We start from the raw sequence: 22,141 nt of genomic DNA on the forward strand, positions 1-22,141 counted from the left end.
CGTATACATTTTACCAGCCGGGTCGGGTTGCAACCCAATCTTCTACTAGCAATTTGTGGGCTCACCCTTTATAACATGGGCTTTGGGTCCTATTTGGACCCTAGAACCAACTTTGGCCCAACCCATTTAAAAAATAATAATTTAAATAATGTTATACGTACATCAGAATGTCCATAACAGTGTCTACCATCCTCACATAGAAGGATACCCTTATCCAATAAAATATAAAAAATGAGCCGCCCTCCTTATGAGAAGGGTGGACATCTTTATGAAAATCGTACTATGTACAAGTAACATATTTCAAATAATTTTGCAAAGGGAGACCTTTTATTTACACAGCTGGGCGTTTTCTTGTTCAGTAATTCTTTGTGCATGAAAAAAAAACAAAAAACACACACACACACGCACAAAATAGAACATCGTTCGAATATCGAAGAACTAATCATCAATAATTAGCCTTCTAACAAGACTACATATCAAGCCATCCCATCTCAGCCGTCTAGAGTCGAACACTCATTGCCTCAAAATCATAATTATGTCTATACCTACAATGTCACATGTCGACCGCAAATCTTGAAAACCGTATGTATCATTCTGTATTACCTGATAGTTGAAACCGGGGGAGTATTAGTTTTTAATTTTTTGTTAATCGAAGATTTTTTCCCCCTTTCATATGAATCTACAGTAAAGCATTCCAAAGAGCCTCTTCTCCTTCACCACATTGTTTGTGTACAAATTTAATCTTTTCGACTGACTTGCAAATTCCACTGCAGCTCCAGTCGAAGGAGGCAATACAAACGTTGCCTGCTTGTGCTTTCCATTCACAATCTGTAAATGGCAACAAAATTTACGGTCAAAAGAAGTATGACGTGAGCAAATGAAGTTACTCTTACTTAAAGGTAACTTCTAAGCTTAGCCAAACGTGCTATTCTATAGAACAATACCTGGTGGAGTGCCACAACACATACTGCGTTCATCTATGTGCTCGACTTCTAGACCAATAAACCAAGCACCAAGCGACACATCTTCGTTCGCAAACTTATGCAATATGGGCCTACATTTATAAATCATATTTCCAACAATTATTACATATATCCCAGAAAAACCAATGAAACAAATGAAATCTGATAACCAACATGATCAACAAGCTTGGCATTATATTCACCTTTCCACATAAGCACCAAAACAAAAAGGATGCAGTCAATCTTGACACTATAAAAAAAGAAAGGAAAAAATGCTTACTGATTAATTGAGATGTAGTTAGCCAAATCCTTAGATATAGCATAAATCTGACCAGTTGCGTGTCGGAAGTATCTATTTCCTTCTTCACCGAATTTCCAGAACTCGGGTTCATGGTACTAAACATTCCTGGATAACATAACATAGGTAAATGCGTAAATCTCGACTATCATCAAAATTGCTGTATAAAGAGCTTAAAATGAAAAAAATAAAAAAAATAAAAAAATCTACCATTTGACAGTGAAATCCCAGATTATACAGTTGTTGAGGGGAGAACATTGTTGTTAGGTAATTGAATCCGTTCAATCTGCAAACCTTTTATCGTCGCCCCACGAACTCTTCTCTTCCATATATTCACCTCATCACGGCCACCGAAACCTGGCGCCGCAGCAGGTGGTTGCACCCTCTTCACCACCGGCAAGGGCGGATCCAGTTCATCAATATTCACTTCTTTGACACTTTCTTGATCCTTAATCTTGGATTTTCTTGAATCAACTACACACATTTCCCTGCTGCTTCTACAACTTCTTCGAGTGGTGGCGATAGTGGCGGTCTTAGTGGTGGCTGGCATGAGGGCTTTGCTGGAAAACAGTTTTTTCAACTTGGTATATTTGTTGTTGTGGTGGTGGTTGACTGCAGCGGCGCTGGTGGCAGCGGCTGTGAATCTGTAGGTGGCGGGAAAGCTAATGATTCTGTTGTTTCTCTTGACTTGTCCTATGCAACTGACTTTAGGGGAAGAAGGATCGGATGATGAAGATTGATTTTTGTAGTGATTTAGTTTTATGTCTTTGATTGAAATTTTGCATAGCATTGGCAAGAAAATTGTTTTCTGATGAATCTGGTCGTGATTATCATGAAGATCACAGGATCCTTTGCTGAATTCTACATTTGATGATCTCATTTTTCGTGTATTTTTCTATTGTTAGGAACAAGGTTGGTGTGAAATTGTGATCAAAGTAAATAAGAAGGGATGAAGGATAGGCAAAATTAAATGGTCTGTCAGAGGGAGAGAGAGAGAGAGAGTCAAACTAATGAAATACTTTGTAAGTCTCGTAAAAGTAATATTTGATACTGATTTGTGGGGATGATTCGATAAGTTTCAAACAAATTAAATAAAATAAAATTTATGATAAAAATCTAAGAGAATAAAATTGTACTCTCAAAACATATAATTCAATTTTTTTTTTTTTTGTGATGATGAAATAATACAAATGGACAATTTTTTTGTACTACATTTGGTACATAAGAATTATTTGCTAATAATACACAATTTTAAATACCAATTAAAATTCCTAGATACATGATCTATAGCCTCAGTTTGGCCCCCATTTTTTAAAATTAAAATGGGTATAATAGTATTTTTTTTATTTTTTTTTTGAAAATGGGTGATTGAAAAAAAAAAATTCGACTTACTTGTAATATTATTTTATGGAAAATTGTGTGATTAAAAATAGGAGAGAGAGAAATGAAATTTAATTTAATGTGGGCCAAACGAGATTATAATATCTCTAAATTCATGTAGATCAAGATTCATCGAGTCAAAATAAATTGAGTCTAGATTAATGTAAATGTTAATTAATTGAGAATTAATAATACGAATTTTGTAGTACTTATTACATATTGAAAAATGAGAAATAAGATATTATTGAAATAACTGAATTATAGTTGAATTAAAATCGCCAAATAAATGATTCTCACTTGACGTGATACATTAAGGTAAAGATTTTGTTTCAGATCTTTCAGTATGCATATCAGTGAACTGGATCAAGTGATGAAAAGATTCACAAAATCGATTTCAAATTTCATACAAAATATGGAATACCCATAAATCAAGAAAAGGAAAAGACACTTGCTTTTATATTTCTGACCAAAATAACATACTAAATTCTTGAAATTATACAGTGGAACTCTTGGTTTTATTACCACTATAATGTCGGATCCTGGTCTTGTTATTGTCGGTCCTATGTGATTCGAGAACCCTATTTCACTTTGTTATTTTACAAGTTTGTTTAGTAGGATTCTTCCTTTTGAGTCTATTCCATACCTTAGAAAAAATAAAAAATGTCTAGTTTGTTATGGACTCATTCCCAAGAAGGAGAGTGAACAAGGGACGACTAATTTGGTGTATCTAAGAATGCAAGCCTGGCTAGAAAGTACTTGAATTGCCGTTTTAACCGACACTAGGATAAGTATTTACGGATTTTGAAAATTTTCACTTAGAGTGAATGGTAAGAATACGTATAATTACGTAAACTCGATTGTTGTGACTTACCTCGAGTTGATCAAACTAAATCGGAACTATAGATTACATATGGCCTCATGGTGGAAGGCATATTTTCTCCGCGCAAGTACAAATAATGTTACTTTTAACAAAAACAAATGATGTCAAATAATTTCTATAGGTGATGAGTGAAGGGCTAATGTTAGTGTATCTTCATCTGAAAGGTAACAATCTGTATGGACCAAATGGCTCAAAATTGGAGAATGTTATTATGGCAGTGGTTTGGTTTGCAACATCACATATCCCCATTCTTTTGGAGTATACCTTGAAGTTAAGGAAAAATGACACGTTAGACCTCAAAACAAGAAGATTATGATAAGTTGATAAATCGATAGTCCGCGTAAAACATTTTCAAATCTTAATACACGTACACTGGGATCGATATAAGACTTCCTTTTAAATATTTGAAACTAACAAAGTCGACTAGTCGAGCATGCTCATACTTAACATGGACGATACATTTAACGGGATCTCATCACGTGATGAAATTGTAGCACAAAAAAGTACACAAAATTACTCCAGTTCATTGATGGTGTCTTGGCTTGTGATAAACTGTGGACCAGTCTTGATGGACAAGAAGTTCTATGTAATCAAATTTGAATGCTCTATCGGCCTCTGATTTCTCATCGGCAGCATTAGGTTGCCTTTTTATAATTTGAAATTATTAAGGCAAAAGAGAGAGTTCATTGAAACGTGTCGTTTTATATATTCTTTTATCATTAGCCTTTTGAGTGGCATTTCTGTTTACAACCTTCTTTTTCTTTAATTTCAATATTTTCAAACTTCTCCTCCTAAAATTGTACGTCAAAAATAAGATTTTTTCCCCCTTGACGATCCTAACAAAAACTCTTGAGACCAAACAATTGTCATCTAACATATGGTCAAAATTAAAAAGTCAATTGTAGTTGGGCAATTTTAGACTTTTTGCCTAACACATGTTATTGCTTCCTCATGTTACATTTTCTTCTTGGAAATGAAAATTGTGTCAACATTTGAGATATGAACTTTAGAATTAAAATATAAAACCCTAGAAAGTTGTTGGGCTTGAAATGGGACAAGATTCGTCTTGATTCAAGTAAAATTGATTCTCTTATAAAAGGATTTCATGAAATAGATATCCTGCGCTTGGGCTCAAAGGTATATCTCCTTTTAATTTGTAATTTAGAATCCGTTTGGCATGATTATTATAAGTGAGATTTCTGACTTTCATGGCACTTTGTTGAAAACCAACAGTTATTAACTTTTTGATAATAGCTTTTTTTTTTTTTTTTTTAAACAAATTTAACAGTTGTATTCATAATAACATGCCAAACGGACCCCTTGGATACTTACTATTCAAGACAAATTCTTTATTACTAAGGGTTCGTTTGATTGTCAATATTTTTTTATGAAAAATGTATTTTTCACCCAAATTCCTACTTTCGTATTGTTTGATTAACATTTTTTCCATGAAAAATGATTTTCTACTTTTGGTCACGTGATCATATTTTCCTCAAAATCAGGGAAAAGAGTAAGATTTTATTTTTTAGGGAATTCACTCACTCTCTTTCTCTCTCATGTATCCACTCTCTCTCATTCATCCATCAATAAAAATCGGACAAGTATAATATTTTTTAGGTTAAAAATTAAATAAATCAAACACATTAAATTGATAATTTTCATGCAATTAAGTTTTAGGCAATTGAATTACCAAAAATTTATTTTCTTTTCATGCAAATTTCATACTTGCAATCAAGGCACCCTAAATGTCTGTTTGCTTAAAACTCGTGTTTTTTAACAATAATGTTTGTCAGATTTAGCCCTTGTTTGTCTCTTTTTTTTTTTTTTGCAAATTTTAATGTTTGCAATAGTATTTTTGGAGAATATGTGGTTAAAAAGGAAGAAATATTTTTTGATTTACATGTAATATTATTTTGTGAAAAATTGTGTGGTTGAAAATAAAAGAGAAAATTTTGAAAGGAAAAGTGGGCAAACAGGAGCTTAAGAAAGTAAAAAGAAAAAAGAAGAAAAAATTTGAGTGGCGGTGGCCGGTGAGTAAGTAAGCATGCGCCAGTCACGTGATATACGAATGGACAATACACGAATCCAGCGGAAACACCACATTATATGCATGTGGCGTCACGTGAATACTCCATCCTTGTGGGCCATGGGCCTCTTTATCTTTCTAAATCTTTTTGGGCCTAAAGTCCTTAACCACTTCATTGTTTATTTTTTATTTTTCTCTTCTTGTTATTGAAGAAAATTTACAAAAATGATTCTACTAGAGTCAAAGTGATGGCCCATTCTCACCTTCATTTTATTTTTCTTTTTCTTTTACCCCAAATTTTATATTCTCAAACTAAAAGGTTATACTACTAAAGACCTAGTGTCACATTGTTTTATTGTTATTATGTAATCACGATTGTCCGTTAAAAAAAAATTATTTCTGTAAATTCATAAGAAACATAGACGTGTTTATTTCATCAAGTATCATCGATTATGATGAACAATCAATTTTCAATTAATTTTTCTCCCAATATACTAGACATACATAATGTTATCTATATATTTACGGCATATTTAATACTTTGGACTTGATTTAAAGGAAAATGTAAAGATGCCTAGTCATATTCAATCTTAACATACTAACTTTATTCACATATTCGTACATCCACTTATCCAGATATAATCTGCACTTATTGTAAAGAAATGGTAAGAATACCCCCATTTGCCTCCTCTTATAAAGCTCACATTCGTACATCTAATTAAGGAGCATAGCAAAATTCATAAAGCTCCGACCACATGCATTTATGGTTTGTCTATCATGTATGATTTATTTTTATCATTAACACGTCCGAAATTCAATTCTAATGTTTCATTTCGTCATATTGTCTCTTGATCACGTACAATACTATATAAATCATTTAAATGGGTCAAAATGAAAAGGTTACCTTTTAATTTTCTTCATTTCTTTTTGGTGGCTCGAGTGCCTGAAATGTCTAATCCTATGTTGTTTAAAGCATGCATGCATGCCACTTATCATGAAAAGGTTCAACAATTATTTCTATTTTCAATTTTTTAATACATGTGCTCACAAACATTATTAAAGTTACAAAAAATAATTCATACAATGTGAGTTGTTGAAAATAATCCCAAATGCTTGTTGGGTTGCCTGCTTTTGGATAGACCAAACAGGTGAAAAAAAGGCTGGCCTAAGATTATAATAAACATATATTAATTTTGTTGGGTTTTAGGTTTGTTTTTTAGTTCAATAATTTTGGCACGGTGAAATGATCATTCTTTTCGACTTTTGATACTTGTACCAAGAGTTTGGTTATGAAGAAAACAATTTTGAATGCGCACTATAACTTGAGAGCTCAATTTTTAGAATTCGACTCAAGTTTAAAAATCTCAAGCTTGACCCTAATAACGAGACTTGTATAGAGTTTGGTTGTTTCACCTCTCTCAACAAGTTCTTTGGTGGTGTGTTAGTGCCAATGATTTGAACAATCCTTGCATGTCCAAGGCATTCAAGATATTCGGTAGGATATTGATTATTCAAAATATAGAAAGACTTGTCTGATCATAATCTCGTTTTTAACTAAATAAAAAAATACAGGCTCTGCACAAGAAGTTAAGTGATTTATGAGGTGCTAACATATAGGATTTTTCTAATACATCGTAACCTTGCAATTTGAGCAAATTACAAAAATCCAACATTAAAAGTTAAAAAATAAATGGAAAATTAGGTAAAACTCAGTTGAAGATCAAATCACATACAACTCTTAGTTGCTAAATAAAGCACGTATACATTTTACCAGCCGGGTCGGGTTGCCACCCAATCTTCTACCAGCAATTTGTGGGCTCACCCTTTATAACATGGGCTTTGGGTCCTATTTGGACCCTAGAACCAACTTTGGCCCAACCCATTTAAAAAATAATAATTTAAATAATGTTATACGTACATCAGAATGTCCATAACAGTGTCTACCATCCTCACATAGAAGGATACCCTTATCCAATAAAATATAAAAAATGAGCCGCCCTCCTTATGAGAAGGGTGGACATCTTTATGAAAATCGTACTATGTACAAGTAACATATTTCAAATAATTTTGCAAAGGGAGACCTTTTATTTACACAGCTGGGCGTTTTCTTGTTCAGTAATTCTTTGTGCATGAAAAAAAAACAAAAAACACACACACACACGCACAAAATAGAACATCGTTCGAATATCGAAGAACTAATCATCAATAATTAGCCTTCTAACAAGAATACATATCAAGCCATCCCATCTCAGCCGTCTAGAGTCGAACACTCATTGCCTCAAAATCATAATTATGTCTATACCTACAATGTCACATGTCGACCGCAAATCTTGAAAACCGTATGTATCATTCTGTATTACCTGATAGTTGAAACCGGGGGAGTATTAGTTTTTAATTTTTTGTTAATCGAAGATTTTTTCCCCCTTTCATATGAATCTACAGTAAAGCATTCCAAAGAGCCTCTTCTCCTTCACCACATTGTTTGTGTACAAATTTAATCTTTTCGACTGACTTGCAAATTCCACTGCAGCTCCAGTCGAAGGAGGCAATACAAACGTTACCTGCTTGTGCTTTCCATTCACAATCTGTAAATGGCAACAAAATTTACGGTCAAAAGAAGTATGACGTGAGCAAATGAAGTTACTCTTACTTAAAGGTAACTTCTAAGCTTAGCCAAACGTGCTAATCTATAGAACAATACCTGGTGGAGTGCCACAACACATACTGCGTTCATCTATGTGCTCGACTTCTAGACCAATAAACCAAGCACCAAGCGACACATCTTCGTTCGCAAACTTATGCAATATGGGCCTACATTTATAAATCATATTTCCAACAATTATTACATATATCCCAGAAAAACCAATGAAACAAATGAAATCTGATAACCAACATGATCAACAAGCTTGGCATTATATTCACCTTTCCACATAAGCACCAAAACAAAAAGGATGCAGTCAATCTTGACACTATAAAAAAAGAAAGGAAAAAATGCTTACTGATTAATTGAGATGTAGTTAGCCAAATCCTTAGATATAGCATAAATCTGACCAGTTGCGTGTCGGAAGTATCTATTTCCTTCTTCACCGAATTTCCAGAACTCGGGTTCATGGTACTAAACATTCCTGGATAACATAACATAGGTAAATGCGTAAATCTCGACTATCATCAAAATTGCTGTATAAAGAGCTTAAAATGAAAAAAATAAAAAAAATAAAAAAATCTACCATTTGACAGTGAAATCCCAGATTATACAGTTGTTGAGGGGAGAACATTGTTGTTAGGTAATTGAATCCGTTCAATCTGCAAACCTTTTATCGTCGCCCCACGAACTCTTCTCTTCCATATATTCACCTCATCACGGCCACCGAAACCTGGCGCCGCAGCAGGTGGTTGCACCCTCTTCACCACCGGCAAGGGCGGATCCAGTTCATCAATATTCACTTCTTTGACACTTTCTTGATCCTTAATCTTGGATTTTCTTGAATCAACTACACACATTTCCCTGCTGCTTCTACAACTTCTTCGAGTGGTGGCGATAGTGGCGGTCTTAGTGGTGGCTGGCATGAGGGCTTTGCTGGAAAACAGTTTTTTCAACTTGGTATATTTGTTGTTGTGGTGGTGGTTGACTGCAGCGGCGCTGGTGGCAGCGGCTGTGAATCTGTAGGTGGCGGGAAAGCTAATGATTCTGTTGTTTCTCTTGACTTGTCCTATGCAACTGACTTTAGGGGAAGAAGGATCGGATGATGAAGATTGATTTTTGTAGTGATTTAGTTTTATGTCTTTGATTGAAATTTTGCATAGCATTGGCAAGAAAATTGTTTTCTGATGAATCTGGTCGTGATTATCATGAAGATCACAGGATCCTTTGCTGAATTCTACATTTGATGATCTCATTTTTCGTGTATTTTTCTATTGTTAGGAACAAGGTTGGTGTGAAATTGTGATCAAAGTAAATAAGAAGGGATGAAGGATAGGCAAAATTAAATGGTCTGTCAGAGGGAGAGAGAGAGAGAGAGTCAAACTAATGAAATACTTTGTAAGTCTCGTAAAAGTAATATTTGATACTGATTTGTGGGGATGATTCGATAAGTTTCAAACAAATTAAATAAAATAAAATTTATGATAAAAATCTAAGAGAATAAAATTGTACTCTCAAAACATATAATTCAATTTTTTTTTTTTTTGTGATGATGAAATAATACAAATGGACAATTTTTTTGTACTACATTTGGTACATAAGAATTATTTGCTAATAATACACAATTTTAAATACCAATTAAAATTCCTAGATACATGATCTATAGCCTCAGTTTGGCCCCCATTTTTTAAAATTAAAATGGGTATAATAGTATTTTTTTTTTTTTGAAAATGAGTGATTGAAAAAAAAAATGAAAAAGAAAAAAATTCGACTTACGTGTAATATTATTTTATGGAAGATTGTGTGATTAAAAATAGGAGAGAGAGAAATGAAATTTAATTTAATGTGGGCCAAACGAGATTATAATATCTCTAAATTCATGTAGATCAAGATTCATCGAGTCAAAATAAATTGAGTCTAGATTAATGTAAATGTTAATTAATTGAGAATTAATAATACGAATTTTGTAGTACTTATTACATATTGAAAAATGAGAAATAAGGTATTATTGAAATAACTGAATTATAGTTGAATTAAAATCGCCAAATAAATGATTCTCACTTGACGTGATACATGTAAAGATTTTGTTTCAGATCTTTCAGTATGCATATCAGTGAACTGGATCAAGTGATGAAAAGATTCACAAAATCGATTTCAAATTTCATACAAAATATGGAATACCCATAAATCAAGAAAAGGAAAAGACACTTACCTTCATATTTCTGACCAAAATAACATACTAAATTCTTGAAATTATACAGTGGAACTCTTGGTTTTATTACCACTATAATGTCGGATCCTGGTCTTGTTATTGTCGGTCCTATGTGATTCAAGAACCCTGTTTCACTTTGTTATTTTACAAGTTTGTTTAGTAGGATTCTTCCTTTTGAGTCTCTTCCATACCTTAGAAAAAATAAAAAATAAGTCTCTAGTTTGTTATGGACTCATTCCCAAGAAGGGGAGTGAATAAGGGACGACTAATTTGGTGTATCTAAGAATGCAAGCCTGGCTAGAAAGTACTTGAATTGCCCTTTTAACCGACACTAGGATAAGTATTTACGGATTTTGAAAATTTTCACTTAGAGTGAATGGTAAGAATACGTATAATTACGTAAACTCGATTGTTGTGACTTACCTCGAGTTGATCAAACTAAATCGGAACTATAGATTACATATGGCCTCATGGAATAAGGCATATTTTCTCCACGCAAGTACAAATAATGTTACTTTTAACAAAACAAATGATGTCAAATAATTTCTATAGGGTGATGAGTGAAGGGCTAATGTTAGTGTATCTTCATCTGAAAGGTAACAATCTGTATAGACCAAATGGGTCAAAATTGGAGAATGTTATTATGGCAGTGGTTTGGTTTGCAACATCACATATCCCCATTCTTTCGGAGTATACTTTGAAGTTAAGGAAAAATGACACGTTAGACCTCAAAACAAGAAGATTATGACAAGCTGATAAATTGATAGTCTGCGTAGAACGTTTTCAAATTTTTATACACGTATACTGGGAACGATATAAGACTTCCTTTTAAATATTTGAAACTAACTAAGTCGACTAGTCGAGTATGCTTATACTTAACATGGACGATACATTTAACGGGATCTCATCACGTGATGAAATTGTAGCACAAAAAAGTACACAAAATTACTCCGGTTCATTGATGGTGTCTTGGCTTGTGATAAACTGTGGACCAGTCTTGATGGGCAAGAAGTTCCATGTAATCAAATTTGAATGCTCTATTGGCCTCTGATTTCTCATCGGCAGCATTAGGTTGCCTTTTTATAATTTGAAATTATTAAGGCAAAAGAGAGAGTTCATTGAAACGTGTCGTTTTATATATTCTTTTATCATTAGCCTTTTGAGTGGCATTTCTGTTTACAACCTTCTTTTTCTTTAATTTCAATATTTTCAAACCTCTCCTTCTAAAATTGTACGTCAAAAATAAGATTTATTTTTTTATTTTTTTCTTGACGAACCTAACAAAAACTCTTGAGACCAAACAATTGTTATCTAACATATGGTCAAAATTAAAAAGTCAATTGTAGTTGGGCAATTTTAGACTTTTTGCCTAACATATGTTATTGCTTCCTCATGTTACATTTTTTTCTTGGAAATGAAAATTTTGTCAACATTTGAGATATGAACTTTAGAATTAAAATATAAAACCCTAGAATGTTGTTGTTAATTAAATAAAAATTAAGAAAATGACTACACATAATTCTGTTTTTCATATTTATATTTGTTTTTCAAGATGCGATAAACGTAGCGTTGTTTATTGTTACACTCAATAAAAATTGACTTCACCTTTAATCAATCCACCTCTAGAGTGTGAATCCTCATATTGGGCTTGAGATGGGACAAGATTCGTCTCGATTCAAGTAAAATCGATTCTCTTATAAAAGGATTTCGTGAAATAAATATCTTGCGCTCGGGCTCAAAGGTATATCTCCTTTTAATTTGTAATTTAGAATCCGTTTGGCACGATTATTATAAGTGAGATTTCTAACGGTCACGGCACTTTGTTGAAAACCAACAGTTGTTAACTTTTTGATAGTAGCATTTTTTTTTTTTTTAAATTTAACAGTTGTATTCATAATAACATGCCAAACGGACCCCTTGGATAGTTACATTCAAGACAAGTTCTTTATTATTAAGGGTTCGTTTGATTGCCAATATTTTTCAAGAAAAATTTTCACCCAAATTCATACTTTCGTACTGTTTGATTAACATTTTTTCCATAAAAAATGATTTTCTACTTTTGGAAAATGATTTTCTACTTTTGTCACGTGATCATATATTCCTCAAAATCAAGGAAAATATTTTTTTTTAGAGGGAGTAGGATTTTATTTTTTCAGGAATTCACTCACTTTCTCTCTCTCATCTATCCCTCTCTCATTTATCCTCCGATAAAAATCGGACAAATATAATATTTTTTAAGTTGAAAATTAAATCAATCAAACATGTTAAATTGATAATTTTCATGCAATTAAGTTATAGACAATTGAATTACTTAAAATTTATTTTCTTTTCATGCAAATTCCACACTTGCAATCACTGTACCCTAAGTTTCTGTTTGATGATCATTAATTTATTTTATAATTTTCTATGAAATCATTTTCAACACATATTTACACAATAAAATATTTTACATATATATCAAAAGTTTTTTTTACTTTTTAACTACACATTCTCGTAAAAATTACTAGTTAAAACTCTCGTGTTTTTTAATAATAATGTTTGTCAAACAAGCTCTAGAATTAAAGATTTAGCCCTCGTTTGGCCTTCTTTCTTTCAAATTTTAATGTCTGCAATATTATTTTTGGAGAATATGTGGTTGAAAAAAAAATTTATTTACGTGCAATATTATTTTATGAAAAATTGTGTGGTTGAAAATAAGAGATAAAAAATTTTGAAAGAAAAAGGGGGCAAAACAGGAGCTTAAGGAAGTAAAAAGAATAAAAAAAAAAAAAAAAAAAAATTGAGTGGTGGTGGCCGGTGAGTAAGCAAGCATGCGCCAGTCACGTGATATACGAATGGACAATACACGAATCCAGCGGAAACACCACATTATATGCATGTGGCGTCACGTGAAAACTCCATCCTTGTGGGCCATGGGCCTCCTTATGTTTCTAAATCTTTTTGGGCCTAAAGTCTTAACCACTTCATTTTTTATTTTTTATTTTTCTCTTCTTGTTATTGAAGAAAATTTACAAATATGATGCTCCTAGAGTCAAAGTGATGGCCCATTCTCACCTTCATTTTTTTTTCTTTTTCTTTTACCCCAAATTTTATATTCTCAAACTAAAAGGTTATACTACTAAAGACCTAGTGTCACATTGTTTTATTGTTATTATGTAGTCACGATTGTCCGTTAAAAAAAAATTATTTCTGTAAATTCATAAGAAACATAGACGTGTTTATTTCATCAAGTATCATTGATTATGACGAACAATCAATTTTCAATTAATTTTTCTCCCAATATACTATACATACATAATGTTATGTATATATTTACGGCATATTTAATACTTTGGACTAGATTTAATTGAAAATGTAAAGATGCCTAGTCATATTCAATCTTAACATATTAACATTATTCACATATTCGTACATCCACTTATCCAGATATAATCTGCACTTATTGTAAAGAAATGGTAAGAATACCCCCATTTGCCTCCTCTTATAAAGCTCACATTCGTACATCTAATTAAGGAACATAGCAAAATTCATAAAGCTCCGACCACATGCATTTATGGTTTGTCTGTTATGTATGATTTATTTTTATCATTAACACGTCCGAAATTCAATTCTAATGTTTCATTTCGTCAGATTGTCTCTTGATCACGTACAATACTATATAAATCATTTAAATGGTTCAAAATGAAAATGTTACTTTTTTTTTTTTTTTTTAATTTCTTTTTGGTGGCTCGAGTGCCTGAAATGGCTAATCCTATGTTGTTTGGGGGCACGACATCTATTAAAGCATGCATGCATGCCACATATCATGAAAAGGTTCAACAATTATTTTCTATTTTCAATTTTTTAATACATGTGCTCACAAACATTATTAAAGTAACAAAAAATAATTCATACAATGTGAGTTGTTGAAAAGAATCCCAAATGCTTGTTGGGTTGCCTGCTTTTGGATAGACCAAACAGGTGAAAAAAAGGCTGGCCTAAGATTATAATAAACATATATTAATTTTGTTGGGTTTTAGGTTTGTTTTTTAGTTCAATAAGTTTGGCTCGGTGAAATGATCATTCTTTTCGACTTTTGATACTTATACCAAGAGTTTGGTTATGAAGAAAACAATTTTGAACGCGCACTATAACTTGAGAGCTCAATTTTTAGAATTCGACTCAAGTTTAAAAATCTCAAGCTTGACCCTGATAACGAGACTTGTATAGAGTTTGGTTGTTTCACCTCGCTCAACAAGTTCTTTGGTGGTGTGTTAGTGCCAATGATTTGAACAACCCTTGCATGTCCAAGGCATCCAAGATATTCGGTAGGATATTGATTATTCAAAACGTATAAAGACTTGTCTCATCATAGTCTCGTTTTTAACTAAATAAAAAAATTACAGGCTCTGCACAAGAAGTTTACTGATTTATGAGGTGCTAACATATAGTATTTTTCTAATACATCGTAACCTTGCAATTTGAGCAAATTACAAAAATCCAACATTAAAAGTTAAAAAATAAATGGAAAATTAGGTAAAACACAGTTGAAGATCAAATCACACACAACTCTTAGTTGCTAAATAAAGCCCGTATACATTTTACCAGCCGGGTCGGGTTGCAACCCAATCTTCTACTAGCAATTTGTGGGCTCACCCTTTATAACATGGGCTTTGGGTCCTATTTGGACCCTAGAACCAACTTTGGCCCAACCCATTTAAAAAATAATAATTTAAATAATTTTATACGTACATCAGGATGTCCATAACAGTGTCCACCATCCTCACATAGAAGGATACCCATATCCAATAAAATATAAAAAATGAGCCGACCTCCTTATGAGAAGGGTGGACATCTTTATGAAAACCGTACTATGTACAAGTAACATATTTCAAATAATTTTGCAAAGGGAGACCTTTTATTTACACAGCTGGGCATTTTCTTGTTCAGTAATTCTTTTTGCATGAAAAAAAAAAACAAAAAACAAAACACACACACACACACACACAAAATAGAACATCGTTCGAATATCGAAGAACTAATCATCAATAATTAGCCTTCTAACAAGACTACATATCAAGCCATCCCATCTCAGCCGTCTAGAGTCGAACACTCATTGCCTCAAAATCATAATTATGTCTATACCTACAATGTCACATATCGATCGCAAATCTTGAAAACCGTATGTATCATTCTGTATTACCTGATAGTTGAAACCGGGGGAGTATTAGTTTTTACTTTTTTGTTAATCGAAGATTTTTTCCCCCTTTCATATGAATCTACAGTAAAGCATTCCAAAGAGCCTCTTCTCCTTCACCACATTGTTTGTGTACAAATTTAATCTTTTCGACTGACTTGCAAATTCCACTGCAGCTCCAGTCGAAGGAGGCAATACAAACGTTACCTGCTTGTGCTTTCCATTCACAATCTGTAAATGGCAACAAAATTTACGGTCAAAAGAAGTATGACGTGAGCAAATGAAGTTACTCTTACTTAAAGGTAACTTCTAAGCTTAGCCAAACGTGCTAATCTATAGAACAATACCTGGTGGAGTGCCACAACACATACTGCGTTCATCTATGTGCTCGACTTCTAGACCAATAAACCAAGCACCAAGCGACACATCTTCGTTCGCAAACTTATGCAATATGGGCCTACATTTATAAATCATATTTCCAACAATTAGTACATATATCCCAGAAAAACCAATGAAACAAATGAAATCTGATAACCAACATAATCAACAAGCTTGGCATTATATTCACCTGTCCACATAAGCACCAAAACAAAAAGGATGCAGTCAATCTTGACACAATAAAAAAAGAAAGGAAAAAATGCTTACTGATTAATTGAGATGTAGTTAGCCAAATCCTTAGATATAGCATAAATCTGACCAGTTGCGTGTCGGAAGTATCTATTTCCTTCTTCTCCGAATTTCCAGAACTCGGGTTCATGGTACTTAACATTCCTGGATAACATAACATAGGTAAATGCGTAAAATAACACTGATACGAGAAAGTTACAAACACAAAAGTACTGTGGAAGTCTAAGATTACATTTGAGAAAGAACAGGTCCTGATTTCATACACCCAACGTAAACTCTGGGTTTTGACCGATGACGAGCAAGAGTCGCTGCTAGTGTACCTGTAGGAACGAAAAAACACCCAGTTAACAGAGCTGAAATCTAGTCTCCAAGAGATAGAAAAGTGGGTACTCAGTGTTTACCCAAATTGACGTGGACGTCATCATCGACCTTGACATAAAAATCGGCATCCCATTTTGCAGCAGCAGTGGCAAAGAAAATTTTGGTTTTTGCCGATAATTCATGATATCCTTCAACATGCTCCTACAACATAACATAGTTAAGATTTTAAACCTTTAAGCTCACACAAATCCATTGGGGAAAATGAGAAGGACTTTGCACGCTTTTTACCAGCCTGAGAAAGTCCTTGTGTTGAGCTTCTTCAGAGTCAAGAGCTCGATCCAGTATGCTTTTAGATGTTGCGCTGGATCAATCAACAATGTAGTTTACCGGGTCAGCTTCATATCACACTATGATTGCATAAACATCACTTTGCAAAGCACCAAAGATAGCTCGATGAATTGTGGTCCATTCTCTTTTAAAATATAAGGGTAAGTATAACACATGTATAGGTAAAAAATCATTGGTACTGTCATCAACAACAATATATATGTATACTCAACTCTAAAGGTTATGTTTATTACACAACATTCGACAAGACTCGACAATGCAAAAGCCAAGATTTTGGCTTTTTTTTGTTCTTTAATGTTGTCTGATGCTATCAAGTCCATCAAGCCAAACTCCATAAATGTTATTTAGGGGAAAGGGGTGGTGCATAAACACATCGGTATTACAATTTTCAGCCAGACCTCAACAAATAAGCTAGCATTCAAATTTATTTGTCATATTTCCACAGAATACAAAACAGAAGATAAGCATATGGTAGGGTTTTTATATAACTTTGCTGATAATTTCTTTCTTATTCTTCCTAAGAAAGGCAATGCATTAGTTGCAGACAAGAGCGAGGCATATTCTGGTTAATGAAAATGAACCTCACATTACACTTAGAAAACACCTAAAATTTTATCAAATATTTCAAATTCTCAGTAGACATTAGTATATATACCATGAGTATCACCATCCTTAATGTGTGGTCAAGTATTTCACGTATCATGTCGAGCTATATTAAAAACTTTCCCGATTTTCCATTCTCTTGCAACTTCAGGTTCATGTAACTAACAATACTGCTTGTGCATGTTTAATAGGCAATATAGGAATGACTCAACACATAATTAACAAGCCCAATTTTTTTTCTTCCCTAACAGTGTCTGGTGTTATACAATCTTCCTTACCAAAAGTACCATTTAAGAAAGCAGAGTTCCAAAAGATCTAGTTGATAAACAAATTTGGAAGAGTGATCTACCTGTGTCCAATCATAAACCGGACAACAATGCCCTTCTCTTGCTCCAATCTCCGAAGTTGTTCCCCTGGTCAAATCAGGCGAGTTGTTTGCTTACTTTTATTATAAGTAAAGAAAAAAATCTATTTTAACAGGGATCACAACTCGGGATCACCTTGAGGCATCCAAGTTTCTCTAATAGAATCACGCCTCTTCCTACTACTGAAAGCCGTATTTATACCGATTACCATAAATGCCTTCTTCTTTGGAGACCCCTCGTTAGAATTTACAGCTGACCCGTCCGTCCTTCCCTTCTCCTGAACACCCCTAGTGGCTGCTAACTCCATCTGAAGCATCGAAATTGACTTGTCCAGTGATCTGAATTTACCTCCCAATAAAATTCAGCATATTTTACACTTAAAATGCAAAATGACAATAAACAAAAGAAAAAACAATTCAACTTATAATGTAATTAGGGAATTTTCAACTCACCGAATTGCTTCATGGGTTTTGTACACCTCATTCATTACATTCTTATCTTGACCTCCTGCTTTCTATCCACACCCATAAACAAACTTTCAAATTTTGAATCTTAAACATTTTTAGTGAAATTTGACGTAGAAATGCATAATCAGAACACTGAATCTGTAAAACTTGACTTCCAATTTACAGCTTTTTTAGGTCATAAAAACAAACCTTCTTCTTGGTAGTGCAATCCTCAGACACGATCTGCAGCTCTTGTTCACGTCTATGCTGGGCAATGAGCTGTTTGTTCGATTCCAATGAAATCCACAATCTGTAAAACCCAGATCAAACGTAAAATCATCTTAAAACCCCCACAATTAATAATTTACAATACAAAACAAAACCAAAAAAAAAAAAATTCAAATTCTTGAACTACACATACTTGGTGGTGAAGAACATGCCAAGAAAGAAGAAACAGAGAGAGAAAATTGGGACCCATTTTGCAGACACTTTTCCATAGCTTCTATTCTTCATAATTTCCCTCCTTTCTCTTTCAATATAAATGTCAAATTCCAGTTATATAAAAGTGTATTTGTATACAATTGTGTAAAGTAGAAAAGATATAGACGTGAAATGGGGGCGATGATGGAGCTGAAATATTGGATTTTTCTTCACTTTACCCCCTTTCTTGTGGTGGGGTGCGGGATGGGAGAAGGAGAGACGGTGTAGACAATGGGGAAGATGAATTTGACTTGGGAACCGTCATCGCATGTTTGGCAAATTTAGGTCCATGGCGTCATCTCCTCGGTCTCCACCTTGATGTCAACGATCGGTAATTAATAATGGAATTGACTTTATTTAAGAGTTATTTTCATTTTTTTAATGATTAATATATTGAAAAATAAAATTCTATAAGATTTTCTAATTAATTTAAGGGATGTTACCAATTCAAAAGTTAATGGATTCTTAAAATTTACAGATTCATGTGAATTTCATAAATTTGAACAGAATGTAATTTTAACTCATGTATTTTAATCTGGCAAAACAAATATTAACAAATTAAAATTAGTTCCATCAAAAAAATTGAACAAAATTGTAATCAACCAAATCACAAAATTAAATATCAATATATTAAAAATTAATTCTATTTGAAAATAATATCGTTTTCATTTTAATGTCGTGTATTATGTACAACACACACTAAATATTTTGCGATCAAAAACTTGTTTGATTGTTAAATCGAGTTTCGAAAGCAGAATTGACTATTTCATTTTCATTTTCAATTGTCTAAAATTTGATTCCAAATTCTAATTGGAACTTAAATTCAATCCGTAATTTATTTTCCCCTCCCATTTTGAATTTCAGAAAAAGAATTGAAAAAAAGATATTTTATTAATATTTATTTTTATTTCTTTCTTAACTTGATTTTAATTCAAGTCTTTCATTTTTTCACAAATATGGATAACTTGACTGTATATTTGTGGGCTTGATATCCACTTAAATATATAGGTCGTACTAATATTTCTAAAGAGTTTTGGTAATTATATTCATGAGCTCAAATCCATTAAAATCTAATAGCACTCTTTTAATCAATGAAGAATAATGTTATATGTGAAAATCATCCCTACGTATATGACAATAAGTTATAAAACCGATTAAGTGGTGTAAGGATTTACCCCTTTGTTTTCGTGCTCGTGTGAGAAATAATCGATCAATCACGCACAAAAGCAGTAAAAAAACACAAAATGATTGTTCACCTAGTTCAGCGAAAACGCCTAATTTAGGGAGTTCAGAGGTATTTTCGTTCACTATATGCAGAATAACCTTCCAAGAGACAGATAAACAACATTAAGACCACAATCAGATATCAGATCTAAAAGGATCTCACAAATCACACCTTAGTCACCAAAAAATCGAAAATCGTACTGTCTAACAAAATAGACGCATCACAGGCCGTACAACCGGCCAAAATTACCGTAGTAAGATATATTTCACAGGGTCCTACAAAAATTGACTAAGATCTCGTGTGAGATCACAAAAATGGAAACCAAAAATAGAAGAAGAAGATCTCTCGAAGAAGACCAGAGAGCGTTTCAAAAGAAGGACTCAATCGTTGAAAAACCAAGACTAATTCCGTCCTTTTGGAATGACCCCTCAAATACCAAACCAATTGTATCAAATTAATTCTCAACCATTGATCAAAGATGGTGTAGACATAAAAATAAAATAAAATGAAATGGATTGGATCGATTTAAATCATTAGCCCAATTAAATTAAAATCTACTAAGGTCCATAAATCCAAAGGCCCATATCACATTTTAAATAAATAAACAAACAAATAAATAAACAAAATCATAATTATTCAATTATCTCTTTTAATTAGATGTAATTGAGTAATTAACACAATTAGTGCGAATTCTCACATATAAATAGGACCAATGGTCCATAAGATACACACACAGAAAGCAAGCTAGAAAGAAAGCAGAGAACGCCACGAAGCGCTGAAGAAATCTCGAGGCTGAAAGAAGGGAAGAAATTTTGTCAAGCCTTAACTCGGTGAATCCCAAGAAGATTAAAATCTTCTTCGAATCAAACAGGTTCACGCCAAGTCCAAGAAGATCAAAGTCTTCTTCAAATTAAATCAAATTCAAGTCCAAATCCAAGCCTCAAGATTCAAATTCCAAATAAGTCAAATCTCGACAAATCAAATTTTCAACAAATTATTTAAGATCATGATTTAAGCCACGTGGCCTCTCGTCGTCAAATATTCAGATCATTAATCAGAGGATTTTGCAATTTTGCAATTACGAGAAGATCAACATCACTTGTATTTATCAAAATAAAATTTGTAACGATTTTTGTATTTTAATACACGAAATTTCGTCATACAAATTTCTTAGCACGCCCGGTGAGACGTTCTTGTCCTCTCATCTTTTGATCTCAAAATCTTCAAGTTTCAAATACTACATCAACAATGGCAAGCGAAAAGGCGAAACAAACTATGACTCATCTTGAAGAGACACTTGCTGAACTCTTCCACGCGACCAGGGCCCAAACAAAAACTGGGAAAACTCAACTGGTCACACCACTAAAGAAATTCTCCAACAAAAACAAAATGAAAACTGCCTTCAAAAAGCCAAACTCTCATTCGACACAAAAAATCATGAGTTCGACGAAAAACTCTCATTCAAGATCCATCTCCAGTGGTAGATCTTTATCTGGATCCCCTCATGCTACTTCTCAGCAAAAGTGAGAAGATGATATTTCATCTGAAGAATCACTTGAGCCAGTGATGGTCACAGAAGCGGCATCGGGCTCAGATGATCGAATCCAACAAATGGCTTTAGCTATTGAAATATTAACAAAGTTGTTAGAAGAAAAAGATACCCAAATTGCCACACTCATACATAAACTAGAGTCGCAAAATCCAACGATTAAAGAAGATCAGGAAAATTTAGGATCTTCCAAGGCCAAAGAGTTAGAAGTACAAGAGCATCAACAAAAGCAAGATATACATGATCGAACAATTGTTCAAAATGTGTTGCGTGACGTCACTCAACTCTCCGTTGGCTCTCTATCCGTCCAACAACTTCAACATATGATTGCGGACACCATTCGTGCCCAATATGGTGGTTCGTTGCAATCTTCATTGGTGTATGCCAAACCCTATAGTCGTCGAATCGACGAAATAAGGATGCCACTTGGTTACCAACCTCTGCAGTTTCAATGTTTTGATGAAAAGGGCAGCCCAAAGCAATATATTACTCATTTTATTGAGACGTGTAACAATACAGGTACTTACAATGACACAATGGTGAAGCAGTTCGTACGCTCCCTCAAAGGTTCTGCATTTGAATGGTACACAGACTTACTGGCA

The 22,141-nt window shown here is 33.3% G+C and overlaps 5 protein-coding genes across 5 annotated transcripts; all 5 read right to left on the reverse strand.

The window, feature by feature from the left end:
- Positions 1–405: 405 nt before the first annotated feature.
- Positions 406–1,412, reverse strand: LOC111404531 (beta-1,3-galactosyltransferase 7-like). The gene is made up of 4 exons (XM_023033323.1): positions 1,407–1,412; positions 1,243–1,358; positions 945–1,054; positions 406–828 (listed from the first exon to the last, which is right to left on the reverse strand). The coding sequence occupies exons 1-4, from the start codon at positions 1,410–1,412 to the stop codon at positions 680–682; spliced, it is 381 nt and encodes a 126-aa protein (XP_022889091.1). The 3' UTR covers positions 406–679.
- Positions 1,289–2,279, reverse strand: LOC111403606. The gene is made up of 2 exons (XM_023032173.1): positions 1,471–2,279; positions 1,289–1,368 (listed from the first exon to the last, which is right to left on the reverse strand). The coding sequence occupies exon 1, from the start codon at positions 2,138–2,140 to the stop codon at positions 1,493–1,495; it is 648 nt and encodes a 215-aa protein (XP_022887941.1). The 5' UTR covers positions 2,141–2,279; the 3' UTR covers positions 1,289–1,368; positions 1,471–1,492.
- Positions 2,280–7,606: 5,327 nt separating this feature from the next.
- On the reverse strand, positions 7,607–8,715 carry LOC111404532 (beta-1,3-galactosyltransferase 7-like). The gene is made up of 4 exons (XM_023033324.1): positions 8,710–8,715; positions 8,546–8,661; positions 8,248–8,357; positions 7,607–8,131 (listed from the first exon to the last, which is right to left on the reverse strand). Exons 1-4 carry the CDS (start codon positions 8,713–8,715, stop codon positions 7,983–7,985), a joined length of 381 nt encoding a protein of 126 aa, XP_022889092.1. The 3' UTR covers positions 7,607–7,982.
- On the reverse strand, positions 8,592–9,582 carry LOC111403608. Its single transcript, XM_023032175.1, has 2 exons — positions 8,774–9,582; positions 8,592–8,671 (listed from the first exon to the last, which is right to left on the reverse strand). The coding sequence occupies exon 1, from the start codon at positions 9,441–9,443 to the stop codon at positions 8,796–8,798; it is 648 nt and encodes a 215-aa protein (XP_022887943.1). The 5' UTR covers positions 9,444–9,582; the 3' UTR covers positions 8,592–8,671; positions 8,774–8,795.
- A 5,692-nt stretch (positions 9,583–15,274) lies between these two features.
- LOC111403607 (beta-1,3-galactosyltransferase 7-like) lies at positions 15,275–19,074 on the reverse strand. Its single transcript, XM_023032174.1, has 11 exons — positions 18,707–19,074; positions 18,496–18,595; positions 18,292–18,353; positions 17,975–18,177; positions 17,824–17,887; positions 16,812–16,884; positions 16,604–16,724; positions 16,435–16,522; positions 16,221–16,346; positions 15,923–16,032; positions 15,275–15,806 (listed from the first exon to the last, which is right to left on the reverse strand). The coding sequence occupies exons 1-11, from the start codon at positions 18,796–18,798 to the stop codon at positions 15,658–15,660; spliced, it is 1,188 nt and encodes a 395-aa protein (XP_022887942.1). The 5' UTR covers positions 18,799–19,074; the 3' UTR covers positions 15,275–15,657.
- Between the last annotated feature and the right edge of the window lie 3,067 nt (positions 19,075–22,141).

The sequence above is a fragment of the Olea europaea genome, chromosome 11 (assembly GCF_002742605.1).
Source record: "Olea europaea var. sylvestris chromosome 11, O_europaea_v1, whole genome shotgun sequence".
NCBI lineage: Eukaryota > Viridiplantae > Streptophyta > Magnoliopsida > Lamiales > Oleaceae > Olea > Olea europaea.

Bases quoted from the DNA above. Each gene is read 5' to 3' on its own strand.
- LOC111404531 (XM_023033323.1), bottom strand. The intron at 1,055-1,242 runs GTAAGCATTTTT...TTATAAATGTAG, and splicing joins AACTACATCTCAATTAATCA to GCCCATATTGCATAAGTTTG. The intron at 829-944 runs GTATTGTTCTAT...TGCCATTTACAG, and splicing joins GTGTTGTGGCACTCCACCAG to ATTGTGAATGGAAAGCACAA.
- LOC111403606 (XM_023032173.1), bottom strand. From the start codon at position 2,140: ATGAGATCATCAAATGTAGAATTCAGCAAAGGATCCTGTGATCTTCAT.
- LOC111404532 (XM_023033324.1), bottom strand. The intron at 8,358-8,545 runs GTAAGCATTTTT...TTATAAATGTAG, and splicing joins AACTACATCTCAATTAATCA to GCCCATATTGCATAAGTTTG. The intron at 8,132-8,247 runs GTATTGTTCTAT...TGCCATTTACAG, and splicing joins GTGTTGTGGCACTCCACCAG to ATTGTGAATGGAAAGCACAA.
- LOC111403608 (XM_023032175.1), bottom strand. From the start codon at position 9,443: ATGAGATCATCAAATGTAGAATTCAGCAAAGGATCCTGTGATCTTCAT.
- LOC111403607 (XM_023032174.1), bottom strand. From the start codon at position 18,798: ATGAAGAATAGAAGCTATGGAAAAGTGTCTGCAAAATGGGTCCCAATT. The intron at 18,354-18,495 runs GTTTGTTTTTAT...GGGTGTGGATAG, and splicing joins ATTGCACTACCAAGAAGAAG to AAAGCAGGAGGTCAAGATAA. The intron at 16,725-16,811 runs GTAAAAAGCGTG...GTTATGTTGTAG, and splicing joins ACAAGGACTTTCTCAGGCTG to GAGCATGTTGAAGGATATCA.